This window comes from Myodes glareolus, chromosome 18 (assembly GCF_982192425.1).
Source record: "Myodes glareolus chromosome 18, mMyoGla1.1, whole genome shotgun sequence".
Classification (NCBI taxonomy): domain Eukaryota; kingdom Metazoa; phylum Chordata; class Mammalia; order Rodentia; family Cricetidae; genus Myodes; species Myodes glareolus.
This window is the reverse complement of record NC_142043.1, coordinates 23221877-23243242: the sequence shown is the minus strand read 5'-3', so window position 1 is coordinate 23243242 and position 21366 is coordinate 23221877. Positions and strand designations below refer to the sequence as shown.

Genomic DNA, 21366 nt, shown 5'->3' with positions numbered 1-21366 from the left:
GAAGTCAGGATTTATTATTAAATATTTTTCCTTGGAATGCTCTGAGTGCTGAGTTACTGGTCACACATGAGCAGTTCCGTGGCAGCAGGCGCGCGAGGATGTCCCTTAATGAGATGACCTAACTCAGCAACAGCTCCCGCTAGCTCTGGTGCAAGAACGAAGAAGAGGGGGATTAAAGGCCCCGAGGTTGTTTATGAGATCTGCACAGCTCTCGGAGAGAGGCGGAAGAATAAGAGGTTGGGGATATGCCTGCATCAGGTAACTATGGTGACAAAGACAAACTAATCGCATTGGAAAACCTGTCATTTTGTCCTTTATATGAACCTAGACTCAGGAAACACAAATATTTCCCTCTACCACTTACAGCCAGAGATACAGTTGCCAGGGTGTGTGACACCTGGGCCAGTCTATATATGGCCAAAATAAAGAAAGGATTAACTACAATTAATTCTCAGCGTGGGGATTAGCAAGGATCTTCTCTTTGGGCTTTGCATGTATCCTCAAAGGCATATATTCTCCTAGATGCTCCCATAGGGGGTGTGGTTCTGAATCCTGCTCCATAAGAAAGAACTTATAGCAGTGGTCACTGGAAATAAGGAAGAGAAGGGTCCTCAAATCCTAGGAGCCTGCATCCGGGACCATAGTCCTTAAATATTTGTCCCTTCTAGTTCAACTAACGAACTATACAGCACATGTCTGCTTTTAAATAACAAGGTACAATAGCCAAAATGATAATCAGCATTACAATTATGACATCTGGTCTATAATAAGCAATGTCACCCCAAAATTCCAGAACATGTAATGCTTGCCACTGAACAGAGAGATGCTGCTGGGGAGGGAGACAGAGCGGAAACAGCACAGAAAGAAGACAGGGATTCTAACAACTGATAGCTATGGAAGGTACTTATTACAGTGTTTAAATGTTAGGTATGTTTGCACAAATAATGATGAAATGATCTTTTCCCACTCCGTAGGAGTTAAATCCCAAACTCAACAATAGAGACAACCAAGAAGGGTTGTTTCTCAGAGACCATCCCAGAAAACCACAACTGGACACAAGGCACAGAGGACTGATCATGGGAACCCCGGCCCTAAGGGATACATCTACATTACAGCTCCTGATCTATGGCTCAGCGAACACGGAGGAAGGAAGTGGAAAGACTGTGAGAGCCAGAACACCAGGAAGTCTTCTGGGAAAATGTCTCCTGGAGATGGCTGCATAAACAAGACTGGAGCCATGACAATGTCAATGGAATATTAATGTGGAAGGGGGGAATTTTTCAGGGTCCCACCCCTAGACAAAAAAACTACAGGCAACTAATGAATGCTGGGATTACCCTCTCCCTCTGATGATCCCCTTATGGGTTGTCCAATGCAGACTAGTTAGCCCTTAAGCCATATATATATATATATGTGTGTGTGTGTGTGTGTGTGTGTGTGTGTGTGTGTGTATCAACGCCAACAGACTCAGCAGATTGTATTAACATGTGCACACATATACATGTATATGTGAGTATGTATATCATAATCAAAGGAAAAGAAGCTATCAATGATAGTCAAGGTGGACATGCAGGGATTAGACAGAGAGTACTCGGGGAGATTGGAGGGAGAAAAGGAAGGGAGAAAACGAGGTAATTCTAATTCAATTAAAAACATATTTTAAAAATAAAATTTAAAAATTAGAGCTTAAGTGGTAGGTATGGAGAAAGTGATACTAAGTAGATTTTAATTAAAATGTGTTCAAATTTTTAAAAGATAAAACTTTAAAAGGGTGAGGACAGTATTACTTTCAGATAAAATGTGTATTTACATAGAAGATGCCAACAGGTTCCTGCTCAGAATGCTATTACTGGCAGTATATTTGGAAAGTACCACAAAACCACATTCTAAGTTCTATTAGGAAATTTGTTTTTAAAATTTCATAACCACTTGGTGGACAATTAACCAGTGGAATGACCATAGCGACCAGGTCTCTACAGCCATGACACAGAGTCAAAGCCCTGTCGTGAAGGAAGGCTGGCACCTCGGGAGGAGGGCTAATGGAGTAAACGCTGGACTGGAAGGGCTTCACTACGATTCTGCTTTGTCCTTAGCTCCCTCGTCAATGTCAAAAGCGAAACTGAACTAATAGGCCACATTCTGGGGCAACTGTCATGTCAGAAACTGTCCTAAACATTTTACGTGACTGCTTGTTCGTAATTCTGAAGATTACATGCTCAGAATGACCTCCCTGACATTTTGTAAATAAGTAAACTGAGGCACAGAGAGAAACTAATTGGCCCAAGGCCATAAGGTGAAGAAAGGATTGTGGCCTGATTTGAACCCTAGGTTTCTGGATGGTAGGTCCTATGCTTTCAGGCAGGAAATCCCTTGTCAGGACATGTCTGACCCAATTAGGCAAATATATTCACAGTGCAAAGAAAAGAATGTGAATCTGTCTGAAAAAGACAGACCTGAACAGGCACTCTGGGGAGTGGTAAATTCTGACCCTGTAGTCTACTGAAACCCATGGAGAAGCAACCGTGATTTGGAAGTTTAGCCTATATTTTTGAAAATTAATCTGAAGCTCAAATTCACCAAATGATGTCATTGTCTCATCAAAGTAACAAAGCCCTCCCACAAAGAAAACTGAGATGGAGGTCGGCCTGGAGGATAAGGAGAAAGGAGATGGAGGATGCGGGAGATGGAGAAACGAGGTGGAGGATGGGGGAGATGGAGAAAGGAGAGAATCAGTGTGAAAAAGATGGAAGGAAGGGAGAGATGACCCATGTTAAAAAAAAAGAAAGAAAAGAAAGGAGGAGTAGATCGCTTTAAGCCCCATATGATACTCACTGTCAAAGGGGGGTGCTCATAGTGAAAACTGTTTTCCTCTCTCTGTCTCGGCCATCAACAAACCCGCGTTTTATTGTGTGCTAAAGTCTTTTTCTTGATCCTTCAAAGCCCAGCTAGATTTTTCTTCTACCCAACCATAAAAAATATTAATTTATGAAAATATCTGGACAGGCCCATGAATCACAGTTTTAGATTGGCAGCGTTTGAGCTCTCTCCAAATGCAGTCCCCCTCCAAAATTTTAATAAGAAAGCAATTCCCGAGAGCAATGAAATAGATAATTGGAAAGCAAGGATTTTTTTTAAATTTTTGTCATAATTATATAATTATAGCCATGATTAAATATGTAACCTCTGGCAGAATTATAAAATGGTAATTTCTTCTCCTAAATTTCTCTAAACTGGTTTTCCAAATCCGTGATTGAAACAAGCCACACCTAACTTTCTTTTCCCTCCCTCCTCCCTCTCTGTCCCTAACCGCCCCTTGTAAGAATCAACTAGATTCCAAACCTCCCCCAGTCATGCCTCAGCTGTCAGGAGGGGGCAGCTTGCACATCCTACCCACTGCTGAGCTGAGCCAGGCCTCAGGTCCACAGTGCTCCTTCAGTGTTTGGGTTTACAAGTTTCCTCCCCAGTAGATGAGTCCATTTCAGGCCAGACCCCAGCACCAGAGCAGCCCGTGTGGAAAGAGAACACAGAGCGCCCAGGGAGAGAATTCTGCTCCTCACAGAGCTGCTCTGTCACCGTGGCCCACACAGCTCTGATCTGCTCCTGTGTGGAGTTCCTTGCAGCTATTAGATGAATTCCCTCAATGTTTGTTTAGGGCAGAGTGGGTTTCTGGAGGGTCTGGGTATCTGAAAGGAAAGCTTTTAAAATGAAACTTCAGTTACTCCGTGTACCACAAGAGTAACTGAGAACTTGGATTCCTTTAACGACTGCTCTGGATTTTGTAAAATGTCAGGGTTAGTGTTATAGTGTGATGGTAAAACACTTGCCCAGTGTGTGCCAGGCCCTGGGCTTGATTCCCATAACCACCAACTAATAATAGCGGTTAATAGTTATAATAAAATAGCATGAAATGGTCACCTGGGCTAAACATGGATACAATTGCACAACTCATTGCAAATTTTTTAACAAGTGGAGTAAGAATGGACCTTGATGCTATTTTCCTTAAAGGAAATAATAGTTTCGTTTAAGAAATGAATAGTTCAAGCCTTGGTATCTATCTGCTGGAAAGGAGTGCAGACTTGATTTACAAATCACTTAATTCTTCATTAGAGCCAGTTGTGAAAACTCGGTGCCCACCATCATGGTCACTTGATAAGTTTTAGTGACTGAGCAGCACTTCCTTTTAAATGTTCCTCAGCTCTTGTTCTATACCCCCTCACACACACACACTTTCTCCCCTCCTTCTACCGCAGAACTCACTTACCTGGGAGACCTATAGCTCCAGGCAAACCCTTAGGACCTCTTCCTGGAGGGCCACGTTCTCCTTTCTCTCCCAAGTCACCTGCATTTCATTAAAGAAATGTTATGTTTCAATATATCAACAAATTTCTGTATTTTAAACTTTGAAAAAAAACAAACTCATGAGGCAAGGCCAAAAGCATATCAACAGACCAAAGAAGAAACAAACAAACAAACAAATGATTGATCTGTAGCCACTGAAGTGACAGTTTCACAAAACTGGATGTGCATTTTCAGTAAAACACTTGATAAGGCGAAAGTCAATGGATCCTTCCTTGATATGACCAAATCTGTCTCAACCTGTAAGCATAACCCTTGGCAGTGACCCTTACCCAGGAAGAGTGAGAATATTCTTTTGCCACTATTGAACATCATTTGCTTTGGAGAATTAAAACCATTTCTATTTTTAAATAACAGAGACATATACTTTAAAGGTGAGAATCAGCTCAAAAACCATTGCAAACAATAAGTGAATTCAGTAATCTAGCAGGATACAAAATTAATACCCCGAAATCAATCATTCTCACATATACAAAGAGCCATCGGTTATGAGAAATGGCAAAGACTATTTATAGCGGCAATTAAAATACTCAACATCTAGACGTGGGCTTAATGGAAATGTTCGAGTAACACGTGAAAGAAAATGAGCATTTCTAATGCATGTGAAAAGGCTTGAAAACCATCCTGGAGTGCACTGACAGCCCAATAAAGCGTCATCCTTCTCCCTAAGCGGAATACTGATTACAACCCCATTTTTCGAAGTACACTAAACCAAAGAAGATAATTCTGTCTTATATTTTAAAAATCACATAAGCTGGAATGGCCATAAAGTTCACCCAAGGAAAGCCGTATGAAGGATTTAATTCTACCAGTTATTAAGCCTATTACAATGGTGTAGTAAGTACTCATCCACAAGGTACAAGGTCTTAATAGATACAAATACGTATGAGAAATTTGGTTTATAACAAAGATGGCATCTTTTATTTTAAAATTCCTTTGTGTTTTCTGTCGGTTTTTATGCGTGTGCATGTGCACATGTGTGTGAGTTGCTTGCAAACACCAGAAAAAGGCATAGAGTCCCCTCAAACTGGGAATAAAGATTCGTGCTAGTGCCCTGATGTGGGTGCTTAGGACAGTTGTGGGTTTGGGTCCTCGGCAAGAACCGCAAGCGCTCCTAACTGCTGAACCACCTCCCCAGTCATAAAGGTGGCATCTCAAGTGGAAACCATTAGTGAGTTATCAGATGCTTAGAAAAAGTGAGTAGTCCACCAGGAAAAGAAGTTATAGCTAAACATCTATCAAACAATAGGATAAATCACAAATTGATCAAATGTCTAGGAACCATGGGAAAACATGGGGCTGGGAACATGGCTCAGTGGTTAAGGGCACTTTGTGTTCTTACAGAGGACTCAGGTTCGGTTCCTAGAACCACATCAGGTGTCCGACTGTACCTCCATTTACAGGAGATCGAGCACCCCTTGTGGCCCCCACAGGTACCTGCACATACATGGTGCACATATGCCCAACCAGGCACACATACACACACAAGCAGTGAAAATTAATTTTAAAAGGATGAGCAAACTGCATGATTAGGCAGCCATGAAAAGAAAACAAAAATGGCTATCGCATAGATGAGAGCCCCTGGGTTTGCTTTCAGAAATACACACAAATTAAAAAAGGAACAGAGATGTTTATCCTATAAAATTAGCAAAAGTTCCATGGTTATGCAAACATATTGAGTTTATAGAAAACCAAAGAACTGTATATTGCTTAGAAAACTACAAGTTGGCTTGAGTTCATTAGAGGGGTAAAACAATAACAATCAAATTAAAAGTGGAGCTCTGTGCTGCCCAGGTATTCCACTTCCAGAACTTTACTCTCAGAACAGAAAAATTCTTTGGAATGGAGATGGAATTAGAAGCAGGAATGAAGTCTGTGTTAATACTTTGTACCGAGATGAGATGTGTACACTGCTGTGCGCTCCGCCTTGCTACAGCAACAGCAGACTAGAAACTGTCAAAAGGATCATTAAAGGTAAACACTGAGTTACTGCCACAGAAGAGACAGCTGCGCAGCTGGGGAAATCACAGGAAGCTCTTTGGCATGGTCTCCTGGACATATTGTTAAATGAAAAACAAATGAAGTCCGAATTGCTCACTGCAGGATAATGTGGCTCTGTTCATAAGGGGGCAGACAAAGTTCCGTCCCCAGATTTCTACAGCATTGCTTGTAGGACTCTACAGGAAGCCAGGGGGTTTCTTTATCGTAAGAAAATGTCCTCAAAGGAAACTAAGCAGATAGGAAGCTTGGGGGAGAAATTCTTTACTAAACTCCTTTCTCGCATTTAACTTTTTGGGCGGTGTAAATGTAGTTATTACCAAAAGCAAACTTAATTTAAAAATTAAAGCGTGCTATCCCAAGTGTCTCTCACTTCTAACTTGGAGTTGATTGGGAATATCCTGCGGGTGGCAACCAAACGTGCACAAGGCCATTTATGAGACAGCCGGACTCGGGGCCTCGGCAGCCGCAAAACAAGGCTGCAAAATGTTCTCACATGCAAATAAAACACACACATGAGAAAGCTGTAGGTGGGGTATGGAGTAAGAGCCAGGCTGAGAGGGAAAGCAGGATGCTGGGCTTTCCAGATGCTGTTTACTTCACCTTCGTTACTCACAAGCTCTACCTGATGTTCTGCACGCCCGCCTCCAAGAGCGGACTAATCCAGAAAACGTGTGAGTCACGGCTCTAACAAGTATTTTCTCACACCTTCCCTTCCATGCTGTCACATCTGCTTGGCTCACACTAAAATGTCTAAAAAGGCACAGCCTTATTCAAAGGAGCTTAAAAATTAATCCTAACCCGTGAACATTTTAAAAAATGAGATTTATGGGCAGAAAGACGAATAAAACGCTAAGCAACCTGAGCAGAAGGCCGCCCTGCTGTCATTCTTCTGCCCCGCCATGCGTGGGGGGGGTGGTGCATGCTGCATAGACACTGGTCCTGCATGTGTGCAATTACACATTTTATGGTGTCAGGGAGAACTACCTATGTGGACTGAGATGTCAATCTACATTGGTGGGCAAGGGACACTTGGGGAAGGTGACGAGCTCTTACCCAAATGTTCCACCGTCAAGAGGAAAACAATGACTAGGCCATAGCCTGGACTCTCAAAAGCCTTAATTGTAAATGTAGCTTCTTACTTTTCTTATTTCTCTGAGAAAAGATCCAAAGTGATCATATGATAGAGTGAGCCTCATGTTATCTCCTCTTCTTAGAAGAAAGTGGGGGAAAAGAGACAACCAGACTGAAGAGCATCTCTAATGACCCAAAACTCAAATTTCAACACAGTAGAATGCATTTCCTTGGGGAAATTTTAAGCTGTAAGCTTCTGACTAGTAGAATAAAATATTTTTCGTTAAATATTGCTGTCCAATATGTGGTGGAATAAAGCTAAGGTCAGTTACCTGGAATTGTGCGTTTCTTAATTAGTTGTAGTGCTGATGATGAAATCCACCTACCCTGCCTGCCTCCACCCCAGATTTCATAAGTAAACCTTAGAAAATGCTAATTTGAAGGAATCAAATGAGATAGGGGTGGAGGGCTGGGAGTGAAGGACTGGATGGATGGTAGACTGCGCTGTGACCACTGAAGAAGAAGAAGAAACCCCCTGCCATCCAGCAGGGACTGAAAAATGAGCCTCTTGGGTTCCAAATTCGGAAATATGTTTTTCTTCCTCTCGGATGAGGTTCTCCTTCTAGAGCCAAACCTACCCCACACAGCTGCCGTCCCATGCAGTCAAAAGCTTCTTCAGAAAGCACTTCAAAAATGCTGACTAGAGTTAAGACCACCTCAGGGGCATCGTGAGCCCCCAAAGCCCAGACCTGATCCTGAGAGTCTGGAGGTGCTGCTGGACTGCTCGTCAAATTTCCAGGGAGATTCCTCATGCAGCCAAGACTGGAGGAGGTGGCCCCACAAGCTGCCTGGAGGAGAGTTTGGTACTAGCACAAAGGCAAGATCTGAACCAATCACTGATTTGCTAAAGAGAACAGGGATGTGAGTTTTCTGCTTCTGTGATTAATTTCCCTAGACCCTCTAAGGAGCTTGAACGGCACACCGATGTCTGACCACATCTGCATCTTCTGAGAATCTCTTGAGTCCAAGTACTAGGCTCCACCCTGAGTTTCTGATTCAGTGTGTCAAGGGTGGGGCAGAGAACTGGAGACCTTCTTAAAGTCTCAGGAGTCTTTCACATCGCTGTTCTTGACTGCATGTGAAGTCGGGGAAGGCTACATTGATGCATGTGGTCCAACCGGTCCAACCAACTCAATAGCCCACCCAAGCCATGGTCTTCAGGGTGGATGGGACTGCCCACAAGATTCATCTGGCACAGAGTCCTGAGCTAGTTCTAAAAAGGACCAAGATGCATAAGCACCGGACACTTTCTGAGAAGAACAGAGTGCTCTGTGTTTTCCCTCATCTCTCCAGACTCACAAGAGTTCCAATTAGAGTCCATTTTTAACACACAGCTCTGCACATGCCAAAAAAGTAATTAAACGAATTGTTCCAACTGGGGCTGTAGTTAGCCAACCACATCACCAACTTGTTTATAGATCCAAAGAGGCAGCTGACTTGCCCTCTGACCTTATCACACTGTAATATTTGCCCCTAATTGGAACACCACAATGTTAAAAATAATGTGGGGGGGGGGGCTCTTGTTTTTTTATGTCACATCCTTTTGAAGTTCCCTGGAGAGCTGTCAGTAACTGGTCACAACACAGAAATTCCTCGCTTTACTTAATTCTCCATAAATTATCTATAAACACTTCGGCTCACATACCTCCACTAGCAAAGGCTGTCTGAGGTGCCCTTTCTGTCAGCTCTGCGAATCTTAACCTGCTCACAAAACTGTGTTGTGTTTTTGCAACATTTCCTGTCTACAAGCACTTGGCTTGCTTTAGATTAAGGAAAGAAGCAAATTAGATTGCGCCCTGGGGCTGAAAAATAAAAGCCCATCAAGAGTAAAGGTAGCAGACTAACTCTTCAAAGAGGAGGGGAACCGCGCTAATCGGCGGCATCGTGAAGCAGTCACATATTCTGCACCTTTGTTAGGTTAACAGACACCCCGACATCCTTAGACTAGATGCCATATTAAGAAATCGCTACAATGACTTTAGAGTCTTGGGATTTTCTGAGTCTGTGAGTTTGGTTGCAGATCAAACATGTAAAGAAAATAAGCAGCCATGGTGCCTTGCATTCGGGCAGAATAGCTTACCTTGGGGCTGCAGAGAGGGTTCAGCCATTAGAAAGAATACACTGCTCTTGGGAAAGACGCGAGTTTAGTTTCCCATCACCCACACTGGGCACTTCACAAATGTCCCTGCAACCCCAGCTCCAGGGTGTCTGATGCACTCTCTGGTCTCCATGGGAACCCCCATATTCAGACACATACACGTAATGGAAAATAAGATAAAACTTACCTTTAGGTCCTCTTAAGCCAAGAGCGCCAGGGGGACCCTTAATGCCAGGGAGACCACGAATTCCCATCTGACCGGGAAAACCATTCTCTCCAGGGGGGCCTGGAGGCCCAGGGGGACCAGGCCTCCCAGGAAGACCTGAGGCTCCCGCATCTGGTCTCTTGAGACTAGCAGCCATTTCAGCAAAATGCTCTGAAAGACAATAAAAACAAGACTGCAGGTCACAAACACAACGGTTGGCTCAGAAGAAGAGGATGACATCCCCAGGGGACTTTTCTGAGCTTGCCCTGGGTCTATCTGGCACAGCTGTTTGGAGACAACTCAGGGTGAGGGAGTTTTGAAATGAGTGGGGGTCCAGAACCTTGAGGGTGCCAATGCTATCTGGTACTCAGTGAAACCCCAGGATGAGAAGAAAATGAGTTTCTTATCATGCATGGCTGGAAATGTTGTCTCGGAGCTTTTAAAAAAACCGAAGCGTCGCTCAAAATTAAGGTTCAGACACGCTGAGATGGATCATAAAACTAAGTTTTTTTGGTTCAAAGCAATTCTATAATCTGAAATATCATGAGAATTCAAGACTTCTAATAATTCTCTCCCCTACAGTTTGTTTTCATGTCTGGAATAGGTAACAATCATAAAAACAACCTTCCTTGAAAATGGTCACAGTTTGTCTTAAAAATTAATAACTCTTACATACATTCAGAATCAGTTGCTAAAGCCATGAAAGGCAAGAAAATCCACCCCATTAAAATGCTGAGGCAAGTATTCCAGTGCAATATTGTTTTTAAAGCTTTAGGGTATAAAAAACAGGAACTAAAAACACATTTCCATTCAACAGTTTAAAAATTACTTAAGTATGACTATTTTGAATTTCTTAATTTATAAACATCAAATTATAATTTTCTGGGTATGTTAGTAATGCTTAAAGCTCAAATGGGAGCCAAAATAAAGTGCGTGCAGTAATGAGACTTACGAATACAGAAATATTCCTTTTATTCTCATTTGGTTCTAGAAAATTCTACAAGTCTACTAGACAGAGTGGATTGTCTACTAGCACATGAAAGACAAGCATTTCTTTGAGACACAATTCTACCATAATAAGAGGGTTTTCTGCAGAAAGTGCCAAAATTGTGGTGTCTCCTCAGTTTGGGGGTATTTTTGTACATATTCATTTTCTCTGTGGTTTTATGAGTAGGCAAACTCTAAAATGAATAGTGATTTCCATAGCCTTAGATAAATTTAGATCAAGATTAACGAATGCAGAAATACTTTTTTTTTCAAATCATTTTTGGGAAACTTGTTACTTTTTAAACATGTACTACGTGGGTATCAACAATGTCCTTAGGCTACCCATAGGCACGGGGCTGTGAGATCCTACGACCATACCAGGTAGACACTAAAGGGTAGCATCTTCAGGAGAGATGATGCCTAGAAATTTGTGTTGCAAACGAGGGGGGAAAATGACACGTGTATATGCATTTTGTTTCTGTATGTTACCCTCTCTTCTGGAAAGGGGTGGGTGAGACCCATAGAGATGGAGCCTGGATGGGGAGTGGAGAGAAGGCTAAGACAGAAGGTAATATTTTATTATAAGGTGATAAGCGTCACCTCTTAGGTAAAACATAACTGGTATTAACATCACTCAACATCTCCCACCTTTAAAGCTAGTTACTTAGCCTTGCAGGCCTGCAGAAATAAAAGCTAAAGAAGCAAAGCGGGCAGTGGAAATGTTTCAACCCCTGTCACTGATTTACCTTGAATAACTCTCATGCAAACCTGCTTGATGTGCTGATCTGTCGGCGCTCTGCCCTGGGATGAGAAAGGAAAGCACAGGTTGTATTCACAATCGTACAGAGAAGACTGTTAAGCTGTTAGGACAGACATCACCAGGAACCAGGTGCCAGAATCGCTGAGAGGTCTACTGCTGAAGAACTTGGTTGAGATTAATGGAGCTATACCCGTAGAAAACCATGGGATGTGTCCACCACTCACCGGAGGGCCCTGGATACCAGGCAGCCCAGTAGCACCTTGTTCTCCCTGCACACCCCGGGGTCCAGGAGGTCCTCTTGGTCCTTCCATTCCAGGAAGCCCTCTGACTCCTTCGGGGCCCCTCAGGCCAGGTTCCCCAGGGTTACCCACCTAGAACAAACAGGGCTCTGTGAAACTGGGGCCAGACATAAGCAATGTTCTGCTTAGTATCAGTACAAATATTTAGGTGGAATATTAGGTTTTCTACCATTTCGGTCCCTCAGTAATGTCTGTCTAGAAGTTACCTCAACTATAGACACTCACCAGCCACTTAGAATTTAAGTAAACTGACAATTCTTTTATTATTATTTCAAAATCTCCACTGAGATGAGATCTGTTTCAGGACTCATTTGCCATCCCTTAAGTTGCTTCCTAAGAACAAGTCAGTGGTTTTAGGCTTCCTCCTGGTTTTGATGCCGAGAGGAATCCAGGTCCTTACACACGCCCAGCCTCCAAGATACAGGCCAGTCCAAGCAAGCTGTTTGCTTGTTGTGTTTGTTTGTTGTGAATGTGTTGTGGGGGGAATGATGACACAGAGGTCAAAGGACAACCTTTAGAAGTTAGTCCTCCCATTTTCACCTTGTTCGAGACAGGATCTTCCTGCTGCTTCATAAGCCAAGTTTTCTGGCCTGTAGTTTCTGGAGAGTCCCCAGTCTTTGCCTCCCATTTCCCACTGGGGTTATGGATTCTCACGCCACCATCGCTAGCTTTGAAATGATTTTTGGAGCTCTGAACTGAGATCTCCAATTCTCCAGTTTGTATGGCAAGTGCTTTTACCCACCCAGCTGTCTCCCCAGACTGTCATTTAATTTTTAAATGACGATTGGTAACATTTTCTGGCAATAAAAAAAAAAAACTTCTTCCAAGTCAAAGATTTTCTCCAAGATATGTTATTTGGATATAACAATGTAACAATCCAAGAATATAAGTTATTTGACTTTTATAAGATGGTTTTGGTGAACTTGAAAACACTAGTAATAAACAGGAATCAGAAAATACTAACATAAACTAAGCCAGCACACTCAGAATACCCTTGAAAGTTATGCATTTAAAAGGGGGGGGGCAACTTTACAGTTTCAGTAATAAGGGAATTAAAGCCTAAATATTAAAAAAGCTAACCAACAAACCACTCTCTTCCTCAGCATGGAGGCATATATACAACATAAATTATGTGCTTTTTTCTGAAAGCACCACTAAAAGCATTTTTAAAATCTTCATGTATAATAACTGCTTTTAAAAAAAGACTTTATTAATTCACTCTTTTGTGAGACTAAAATTTGTTGCAATTCGTTGCCAAGCAGTACAACATACTGTTGTTCTGAATAAAAATGAAAAAGTACAGGGCAAGAGGAAGTCAGGGAGTGCTAATCTTGCAGGTGGGGATGTTCATAGATCGACTTCACCCTGCCTCTTTCTCCTGTGCAACAGCTGTCTGTGAAGAGCTGTTTCAAATATTCCAATGTGTTCGGCCCAAGGGAAGAAGAAAAGCCATGATTTCACCACATGCACCCAGACAAGATCCCACAGGCTTTCTCAATCTTGCTTTATGATGTAAAAAATGAAATTCATCTACGTCAACTTGACCAGATTGCTTCTCTAAGGAAATTAGAACTTGAAAGACTTGCTGGGAAGCAACGCCAACAAAGAGGGCTAAAACTGCAAAAGGCTGCAAAACTGTCAGATGCCCACGTGAAACACTCTAGCAACATCTAAAACAAACCAAAGAAATGCCAAAATGAACCTTAAAAATGCACTCAAGAACTGACCACATTTTTACACTCACTCTCTTGATGGCGATCAAGACTACTACTGAACAAAGCACAGGAGCTCTTGGATGCAAGGATCAGGATGCCCTAAGGATCCTGGATCTCCCAGAAAGAGTTCTTCAACGGGCATATTCTGTGCATTGAGCAGACCTCGGGTTTTCATCTGAGCTCGCATTTGAGTGCACGATAAAAGCTCCTATGTTAGGAAAGTATTTTCCTGACTCTGGGGCAGGACAGTTCAATTTCTTCAGCATTGCTTGGGCAGTGTCATATACAAAGTGGGTAGAAGAGAAGGGATGAATTAAGAGCTAATTCCTAACACATCCAAATTAGAGTGCAGTAAGTGTTGGTCACTACACTATGATCATTTTTTCTTTTATAGTTTGAATCCTTTCCCTTGAACATAACCAAATTATGTTAAGCAATGACATAAGATTTCTTTCACCAAACACATCAGGGTTTACTCTTTATATCTGGTGCAATTTTAAACCATTCCTTTCAAGTATTCTTTAGTTGTTGTTTGTTTTTTGAGACAGGGTCTCTCTGTATAACAGCTCTGTCTGTTCTAGAACTCGTCTGTAGACCAGGCTGGCCTCAAACTCACAGAGGCCTCCACCTCTCAAGGGATGGGACTAAAGGCAGGCGCCGCCACCACCTGGTCAAGTATTTTTATACACAAACATTCTTGAAACTTGATGTTTAAAGGCAGGGATGTCCATACAATACGATTGCATCCACATGCTAGTATGATGCAGTCTACAAACAAGCCTGCATCTGGGGTCTGAAACCAGGGTAGGGTGGGTGCCCCTAGAGCAGATAAGATAAAGGAGGGATCAGCATGCCTAAGTAGGAGGCAGTAATTCTTACGAAAGAGAAAGTCTGTTCACACCAGGAAGTGTTAATGACACAGTATATAAAAGCACAGAAAACAGACAAAGTTCTAGATCTCCAAGAGACAAAATGGGAAAAACAATAACACTACCAGACAGCTGTAATCTACTTTGCTGGGAGTCTGATTTTATTCTACAATGGTTATCTTTTTTTAAGTTCTGCTTTAGGATTCAGAGGGAAAGAGTGATATATAGCAGGCTTTTTAAAAAAAAAATAGGGTTAAAATAGCTGCTGAGGAGATAATTTGTCAGATAAAGACAGAAATAGGGAATATTCCAGAAACAGAGAGAAGGTAAAAATCCACTGGAAGCTAGTAGTAGTGGCCTTCAAGATTACCATCGGAGCTTCCCTTTTCTCTCTAAATTCTCAGTTCAGATTGTGCTGGTATGCACATTAGCAAGACACCTCGGGTTTCCTATGAATTAGATCTACAACTTTGAATTCATCTACTCTAAGGACATGAGCTTAGTTTTCTATAAAATAACAAAATTGAAGAAGCTAATTATTTTGGAGTTCTGATGACTCTGTTATATTCTGTTATGTGCTTGGCTTCTCTCTCAGTTCCCTCAACTAGAATGCATGGGACATTGAGAAAGTTACTGAAATATTCCGCAGAAGCGTGGCTGCCATTGAGATTTAGCCGTTCTCACTGCAGAGTACCTACCATCTTTTAGAAATGGCCCATTTGGGGACGGTGTCAGAGCTTTGTAATGTAACATCCACTGAGCCATTTAGAATATCAAAACAAAACCCTTCTTTAGAGTGGTTGGTTCAGAAGCAAGGTCCATTTCCACAGTTGAGAATTATTTTCTACTGGTGTAATGCATTATTTACAGAGTAAATTTAGAGACTTATTTCCTCCTAGTCCTTCGTGGAATTTAATTTTATACAGCCATTTCATGAAGCGGAATATTACATTTTCTACAGCTTTATTTATGTTTTTAATTTTATACCATTTAATTTCATCATACTTACAGATCCTTTTGGGCCAGGTGATCCCATATCTCCCTAAATCAGTAAAACAAAATTAGATTGGTACAATTCATTCACTTTACATAGTTTCCTAAACCATTTTTCCAATGCTATTGTACTGCTAATATATAGAAAACCATATGCAGATGGAGCCCAGAATTGTAGAAAGCAATTCATTCAAAATATGGGCTGTCATTCCAGCTCGGCTACCCAACTCTGTGCTTCTGTGTGAGCAAGGCCACCTCCCAGCCCTTGGCCAACTGAGCTGTTAACTAACAGGCTGAGATCAGAGCTGTGGGAGATCCACCCAGATATACACGCTCAGCACCAAAACTGAAAATCTATACACAATAAAATAAAATAGCTTTTCTTACCAAATACGGCGGACATTTAAAACTATACACGGACATTTTATTTTTATATTTGTGATTTCTAACTCATTCACCAAAGTCTAACAAACAAAATATACATGCTTTAAGGCTTAAAAAAAAAAAACACCTAGGCGATCTTCCCATCATTAATTTTGGATGAGTTCAGTTCAAGAGTTAGCATATCTCCGCTATAAGATGGAATGATTTAAATTTTAAAACATTCCCTAGGCACATAAAATGAACAGCCATTACAGAAGCTAAAATGCAGTAATCACAGAAATTTCCTTTAAACAAAATTCCGGAAATGTGACCCAGTTCAGACATTTCATTCCTATTTCTTCCAGACCCTGTAAGTCCCAGTAAATATTAGCAGACTGTTTCTTCGCTCTTGAAGAGCTGTAAGGCTACTTCACAGGAAAGACCTTGCTGACCGCAGAAGGACTCAGGCATGCATTTCCACGTCAGGTCTGACCATTCCTGCCCAAACCGTCATGGTAATGAGGCAGCAAGCCTGAAGCTCTGCACACAGACAGTGTGCCCTGTCCTTGTCCTGGAGACTGGCGGTCTCACCCTCTGGAAATGGGCGTCATTCCTCCAGAGTTTATCGGGGGAGATAGGATGCTCTCAGTCATATTTGCAGGCCACAATTCCCTGACCGTAAAGAGACATGATTTTTCTGCTAGACTGTATTCCTACAAATTCTGTAGTACTATATGAGCAACTTGAATGTCTCCGTGTGTGAGCATGGAAGAATTCGCTATCTCTAAGGGAATTCTGCAGAAGTTTAAAACTACGTCTACCAACTACTTTTCCTTCCTTCAGGATTGGGGATCAACAGTCAAGGTAGAGGGAAAACCCACTTAGCCTTTGAGATAATGGGAAGAGTGTCTGAAAGAGAAATCGTATTTTTTCAAAATTTTTGAAGTCTTATATCCCCAATTTAAAAAAAAAATCTTACAAGATCTCCCCTTGTCCCAGCTTCACCTTCTTCACCAGAAGCACCCTAAAAAAAAAAAAAGATAAAATGTCACATGTTTTCCTATCCTCTATTCATGAGGCAGCATTAACCAATCAACACTGATAAGCATTTCTAAGTGCCCAAATGCCCCACAGATCACGTAGACTCTGGATTCCATACCAGCAGGCTAACCCTAACCAAAAAAAAAAAAAAAGCAGTAGACGAGAGAGGACAGAGGTGAGGCCTGGTTTCAGCTACTGATTAAGTTTAAGTTATTTCATTAAGCTAACAATGGTATCTAGCAATTTTAAAGTTCAATAACCCTCGAAAGTGGCACCCTACAGTAGGAATAGGAATCCAGACGCAGGGCTGACTCTGTTTACACATTTTATTTGCTGAGGTCTTAACCACGCAATACTTAAAATGCTATTTTGTGGCTTTGAAAGTCTGTGTCACCTGAATAAAACCAGGCAAGCCAGAGAGACAGGGTCACACACTTCAAAGGAAGAGCACAGTACAGCACAGGAGACAGCCGCCAGCTCCAGCATACGAACACAGTCTGCCTGCACACCAAACCTCATTATGGCTTTCACGCACCCTACAGTACACTGAGAAATGCTATGAGTCGCCATCATCCGCCACACCTGCAAACCAGCCAGCCATGCCCTTGAGAAGCGGTATATATCCAATACCACCAACCACACGCACAGCTTACCTGCTCACCCTTGGGACCTGGTTCGCCAAATACACCCTGAAACGAAGAAGGTTTAACACTTGTTCAGTGTTTTGAGTCACGTGTGCAATTTCAGAGGAGCCAACATCCCCGAATGAAGTGATGGATGGTGTGCTGACTGAGAGCTCCCCATTTCTCACTGCTTAATGAGGACCAGACGAGACCTGTGCTTATCAACAATTGGTCCCAAAATCTGTGGCAACAGGGGAACGTTCTTTGACTATAGCCATGTTAATGAACATTTACTGATAGGAATATAAACTTAGAACTAAATAAAAACTCTAACTACAGCTAACACTTCTTTCAGCCTTTATTTCTCTTCCTTCCAGGAAGTTACCATTTTGTTTTGTTTCTTTCTTTTCAATGTCAACTCTCAGCAACTTCATTTGCCTCTTATGCGCTTCTTTGTGATAATTATTAGAGACAGTCTTCACTGGGCAAAGCAAGCTTGATTTCTCAACCAAGAAGGATTCATCATTCCGGATAAATAGGCGTGCAGAATGCTGGATTTCTTACCCTGTCGCCTTTCATTCCAGGAAGTCCAGGGGGCCCAGGCAAGCCAGGAAGGCCAGGGCTCCCACGAGGTCCCTGGAAAACAAACAGAAAACCTCCAAAGTCACGATGCCCACAATACTCAATGTTGACAAGCCAGGCAAGGCGCTGGGGTAGCAACACATGTCTAAAATTAATGTCTGGTTGGTTTAGAGCTGCCCCTTCAGTTTGGCTCCCTCTCGTAACCCAGAAGAGAGGCCGGCGGCCCCCCACCTTCCGCCCCACCTCTGAGTTCCCACTGCGCAGCTCAGCAACAGTGGACTCTTTGAGTCAAGGTCCTGTGGGACGCTGTCGCCTCTGCTATGTAAACAGGAGGTACACAAGAAGCAAAAGCCAGCATTCATCCACAGTTCTCTTCCATTCCAAGAAGAGGCAGACGCCAAATGCAGCACTCCAAGCCTCTCTAGATTTTCAAACGCATTCAAACCACACTGATTAAAATAAATACTCTTGGAGGATATCCATAGATACGATTTAAAATTTCGTATTTACAGTTTCACATTTCCTGTACAACAAAAAAATGTATAGTTGATTAGACAACCTGTTGTAAATTGGTTTTTCTCCCCTTTCCTGTTTCAAAAACCATATCTGCTTTGTAGGAAGCGACCGCGTAGAGATTGGAAACATCACTTACCAGTTTACCTGTTATGCCTGGGGACCCTTCTGGTCCTACTTCCCCTCTACTGCCCTGTGAAAACAGACATGTTGTCATCAGCTGTATGTTTAGGCCAGAGTCAAATGCTTAATTGTCATATGAAAAAGAAATAACATTCCATATAGGTTTTTGTTAAAATATAGGAGTTGCCAAAATCCTCTCCCTTCACTGCAGTTGAAGGTGCAAGCCATTCTATCAAGATCTAATTATCCTCTGAGCACACTGTTCATGGCGCCTGCTCATGCTGTTCCAAGGATGCAGGACATTGGAAATATCCACAACCTGTACACACAATGACAATTAGCAAGGTTCAGCATGTAAGTCGTGTCCGATTTTACGTTATGGATATTCATATATATATATACATTTTATGCCCGCACTAGGACATGTTCTTAGGATATTCCATACCTATCCATTCATCATGGTGCCATGTCTGTGAGGCAGAGCAAGCTCTTGTGTCTACGGATACCTCAAAGGAGCAGCTGGGAGTGATTGCTTACCTCAAGAAAGGCGTGAAAAGAAAAACACGAGACAGAGATGCTCGTCTGTGAATCATCACTGCACCTCAAGCAGGCACAGATGGAAGACATTTATAAAATTTCTGAGATAAAATGTCTTGTTTCCCTCATTCTAGATCTAAATACGTCTTCAAGGATTACAGACTTTGAAAAGTGACTCACTATGAAGATTTGCTAACGGCAGTGCCAATTTTATTTTGGGGGGCCAATTTAAAGTCTTTTTATTTGAAATTTAAGTCATCAAATTTCTATTCTACTTGAAACTCTAACCTTTAAAGAAAAGGAACTTTTGAGAAAAGGCGAAGTATGTCTTTTACTTCTGTTCTTAAGAACTCAACACAATTTCGTGTGATCTGACAAAAGCCTGTTGTATAGCTCATACTGTGTTCAGCTGAGTGGAACACTGGTACACATTCCCTTCGAGATCTATCATAGAACTAGGAGGAATAATTTGAGTTTGTTTTTTTTAAATGATGTAAGAGATCCATTTTAATAATTGATACTTCTAAATGCTCCTGTTAAGGTTATTTTATTCTGACCTATATGTTACTCATTCATCTTTAGGTTGAACAAGGTGTCAAGATCCATAAACCTCCTGAATTCTTGATCTCCCTAAAGATTAACACCTTCCAACAGCCTCTGGCTGTGGAATATAATTTCATTGTAGTCATTTCAGATGATTTATAAGTGATTGAAACTCAATGCTCTCAAGTGCTTTTCAATAAAAATTTATATTAACCTGTCAGGTGTAAACATTTGGAATAATACATTGGTCCTTAATCCCATGAACATCTTGGAAACCAGAAGCGGTGCCCATGAGGATAGAAGCAGCTGTAAGGATGTGAATCTAGATAAAAAGTGGCCACTGTAACAATTTTTTCTATCCATCTAAAAGATTATCTTCTGTCCTCCCTCCAGACACCTACCACAAGAAAAGCTCATGGACCCACCCTTCCTTAGGAAACTATTGAAGGAGAGTCATTGTCTTCAGTAGCATAGACTCTGGTGAGTCCCCCATGCTCCAGGGACTGAATTACACATATGCTCATACATACCCTGGCTAAACTCATTGAATCACTAAATAAAGACAAAACAAGAAGATAATAAAACTGAGGGTGGCTTATATGAGGAGTGAGGAAGAGGGTAGGATGTGTGGGGTATGTGAGTTCATAATACATTAAATATATATATATATATATATATATATATATATATATAGAGAGAGAGAGAGAGAGAGAGAGAGAGAGAGCGCATTACTAAAGAACAAGTTTAATTTTTAAAAATTGTGACGAAAGAGAAGATTCCAATAATTTGCCCTGGACCTTCCAAGTTCAAGATGGCTTCTCTTCAGCATACATATGCCACTGGTATTTTCAAACTGTTCTCTACTCCATTGTGATGCAGATCCCCAAAGTCACTGGTCTAACATGACATTAATTTTTAAAACGAATAATCACTGGTGAGGAAAAGCAGATGATATCCAAAGAAAGCAGAAAGTTTGGTCTCCAACAGAGTCTCAAGTATTCCCTTCTAATTCACTTCTAAGTAAAAGAGTCAATGCTGCTGCATTGAAATCAAGGAGAGTAGTAGGGTTCTTTTCCAAAGACAGAGCATCAGAACTACAGAACCTTTGGTTTATTCTTGGGAGGATTAACTATCTTATGAGTCAAAAACAAGGATTCTCTCCACTGAAATCTAATTTTTTCCCATCTTTCATGATTTCTGTTTGTTTCCTCCGTCCTCCTCAACCACCATGATAAGGACCCATGGATGACTCAGGGCACCTCTAGCAACAGCCTGCATTGCCGATGGATGAACCCAAGAGAAGTCGCTGGATATGGAGGACCACAAGAAAGACCTGTGATGTGGACGTGTGCTCCTCTGCTTCTGCTTCTGCTTCTGCACAAACAGGTAGGTTCTTTGCTCTTCTTCGTTCCCCTGTTACACACTCCAGGCTATTCTAAATGTAGCTATTTCTACAGACATCACCTCACTGGGAAAGTCCGAAATGGTCATTTTCATGACAGTATTCAGTTACTTAGAATCAACTGTTAAGGACAAGTTCTCTGATGGTTATTTTGTGATTTCTGGACACAATGCGTGCACATGCACACGCACCCACACACACTGCATATACTTGTGTAAACTCTGG

The 21366-nt window shown here is 41.8% G+C and overlaps 1 protein-coding gene across 2 annotated transcripts in view; it reads right to left on the bottom strand.

The window, feature by feature from the left end:
- Col9a1 (collagen type IX alpha 1 chain) overlaps positions 1 to 21366 on the bottom strand; it is an 83104-nt gene that overhangs the window by 5221 nt on the left and 56517 nt on the right. For both annotated transcript variants that reach the window (XM_048430497.3, XM_048430498.3), the window contains 9 exons: positions 18676 to 18729; positions 18006 to 18077; positions 17472 to 17507; positions 16757 to 16801; positions 15431 to 15463; positions 11763 to 11909; positions 11525 to 11579; positions 9774 to 9962; positions 4262 to 4339 (listed from right to left, as the gene is read on the bottom strand). In XM_048430497.3, the coding sequence (XP_048286454.3) occupies positions 4262 to 4339; positions 9774 to 9962; positions 11525 to 11579; positions 11763 to 11909; positions 15431 to 15463; positions 16757 to 16801; positions 17472 to 17507; positions 18006 to 18077; positions 18676 to 18729 (709 nt within the window). The remainder of the gene's footprint in view (positions 1 to 4261; positions 4340 to 9773; positions 9963 to 11524; positions 11580 to 11762; positions 11910 to 15430; positions 15464 to 16756; positions 16802 to 17471; positions 17508 to 18005; positions 18078 to 18675; positions 18730 to 21366) is intronic.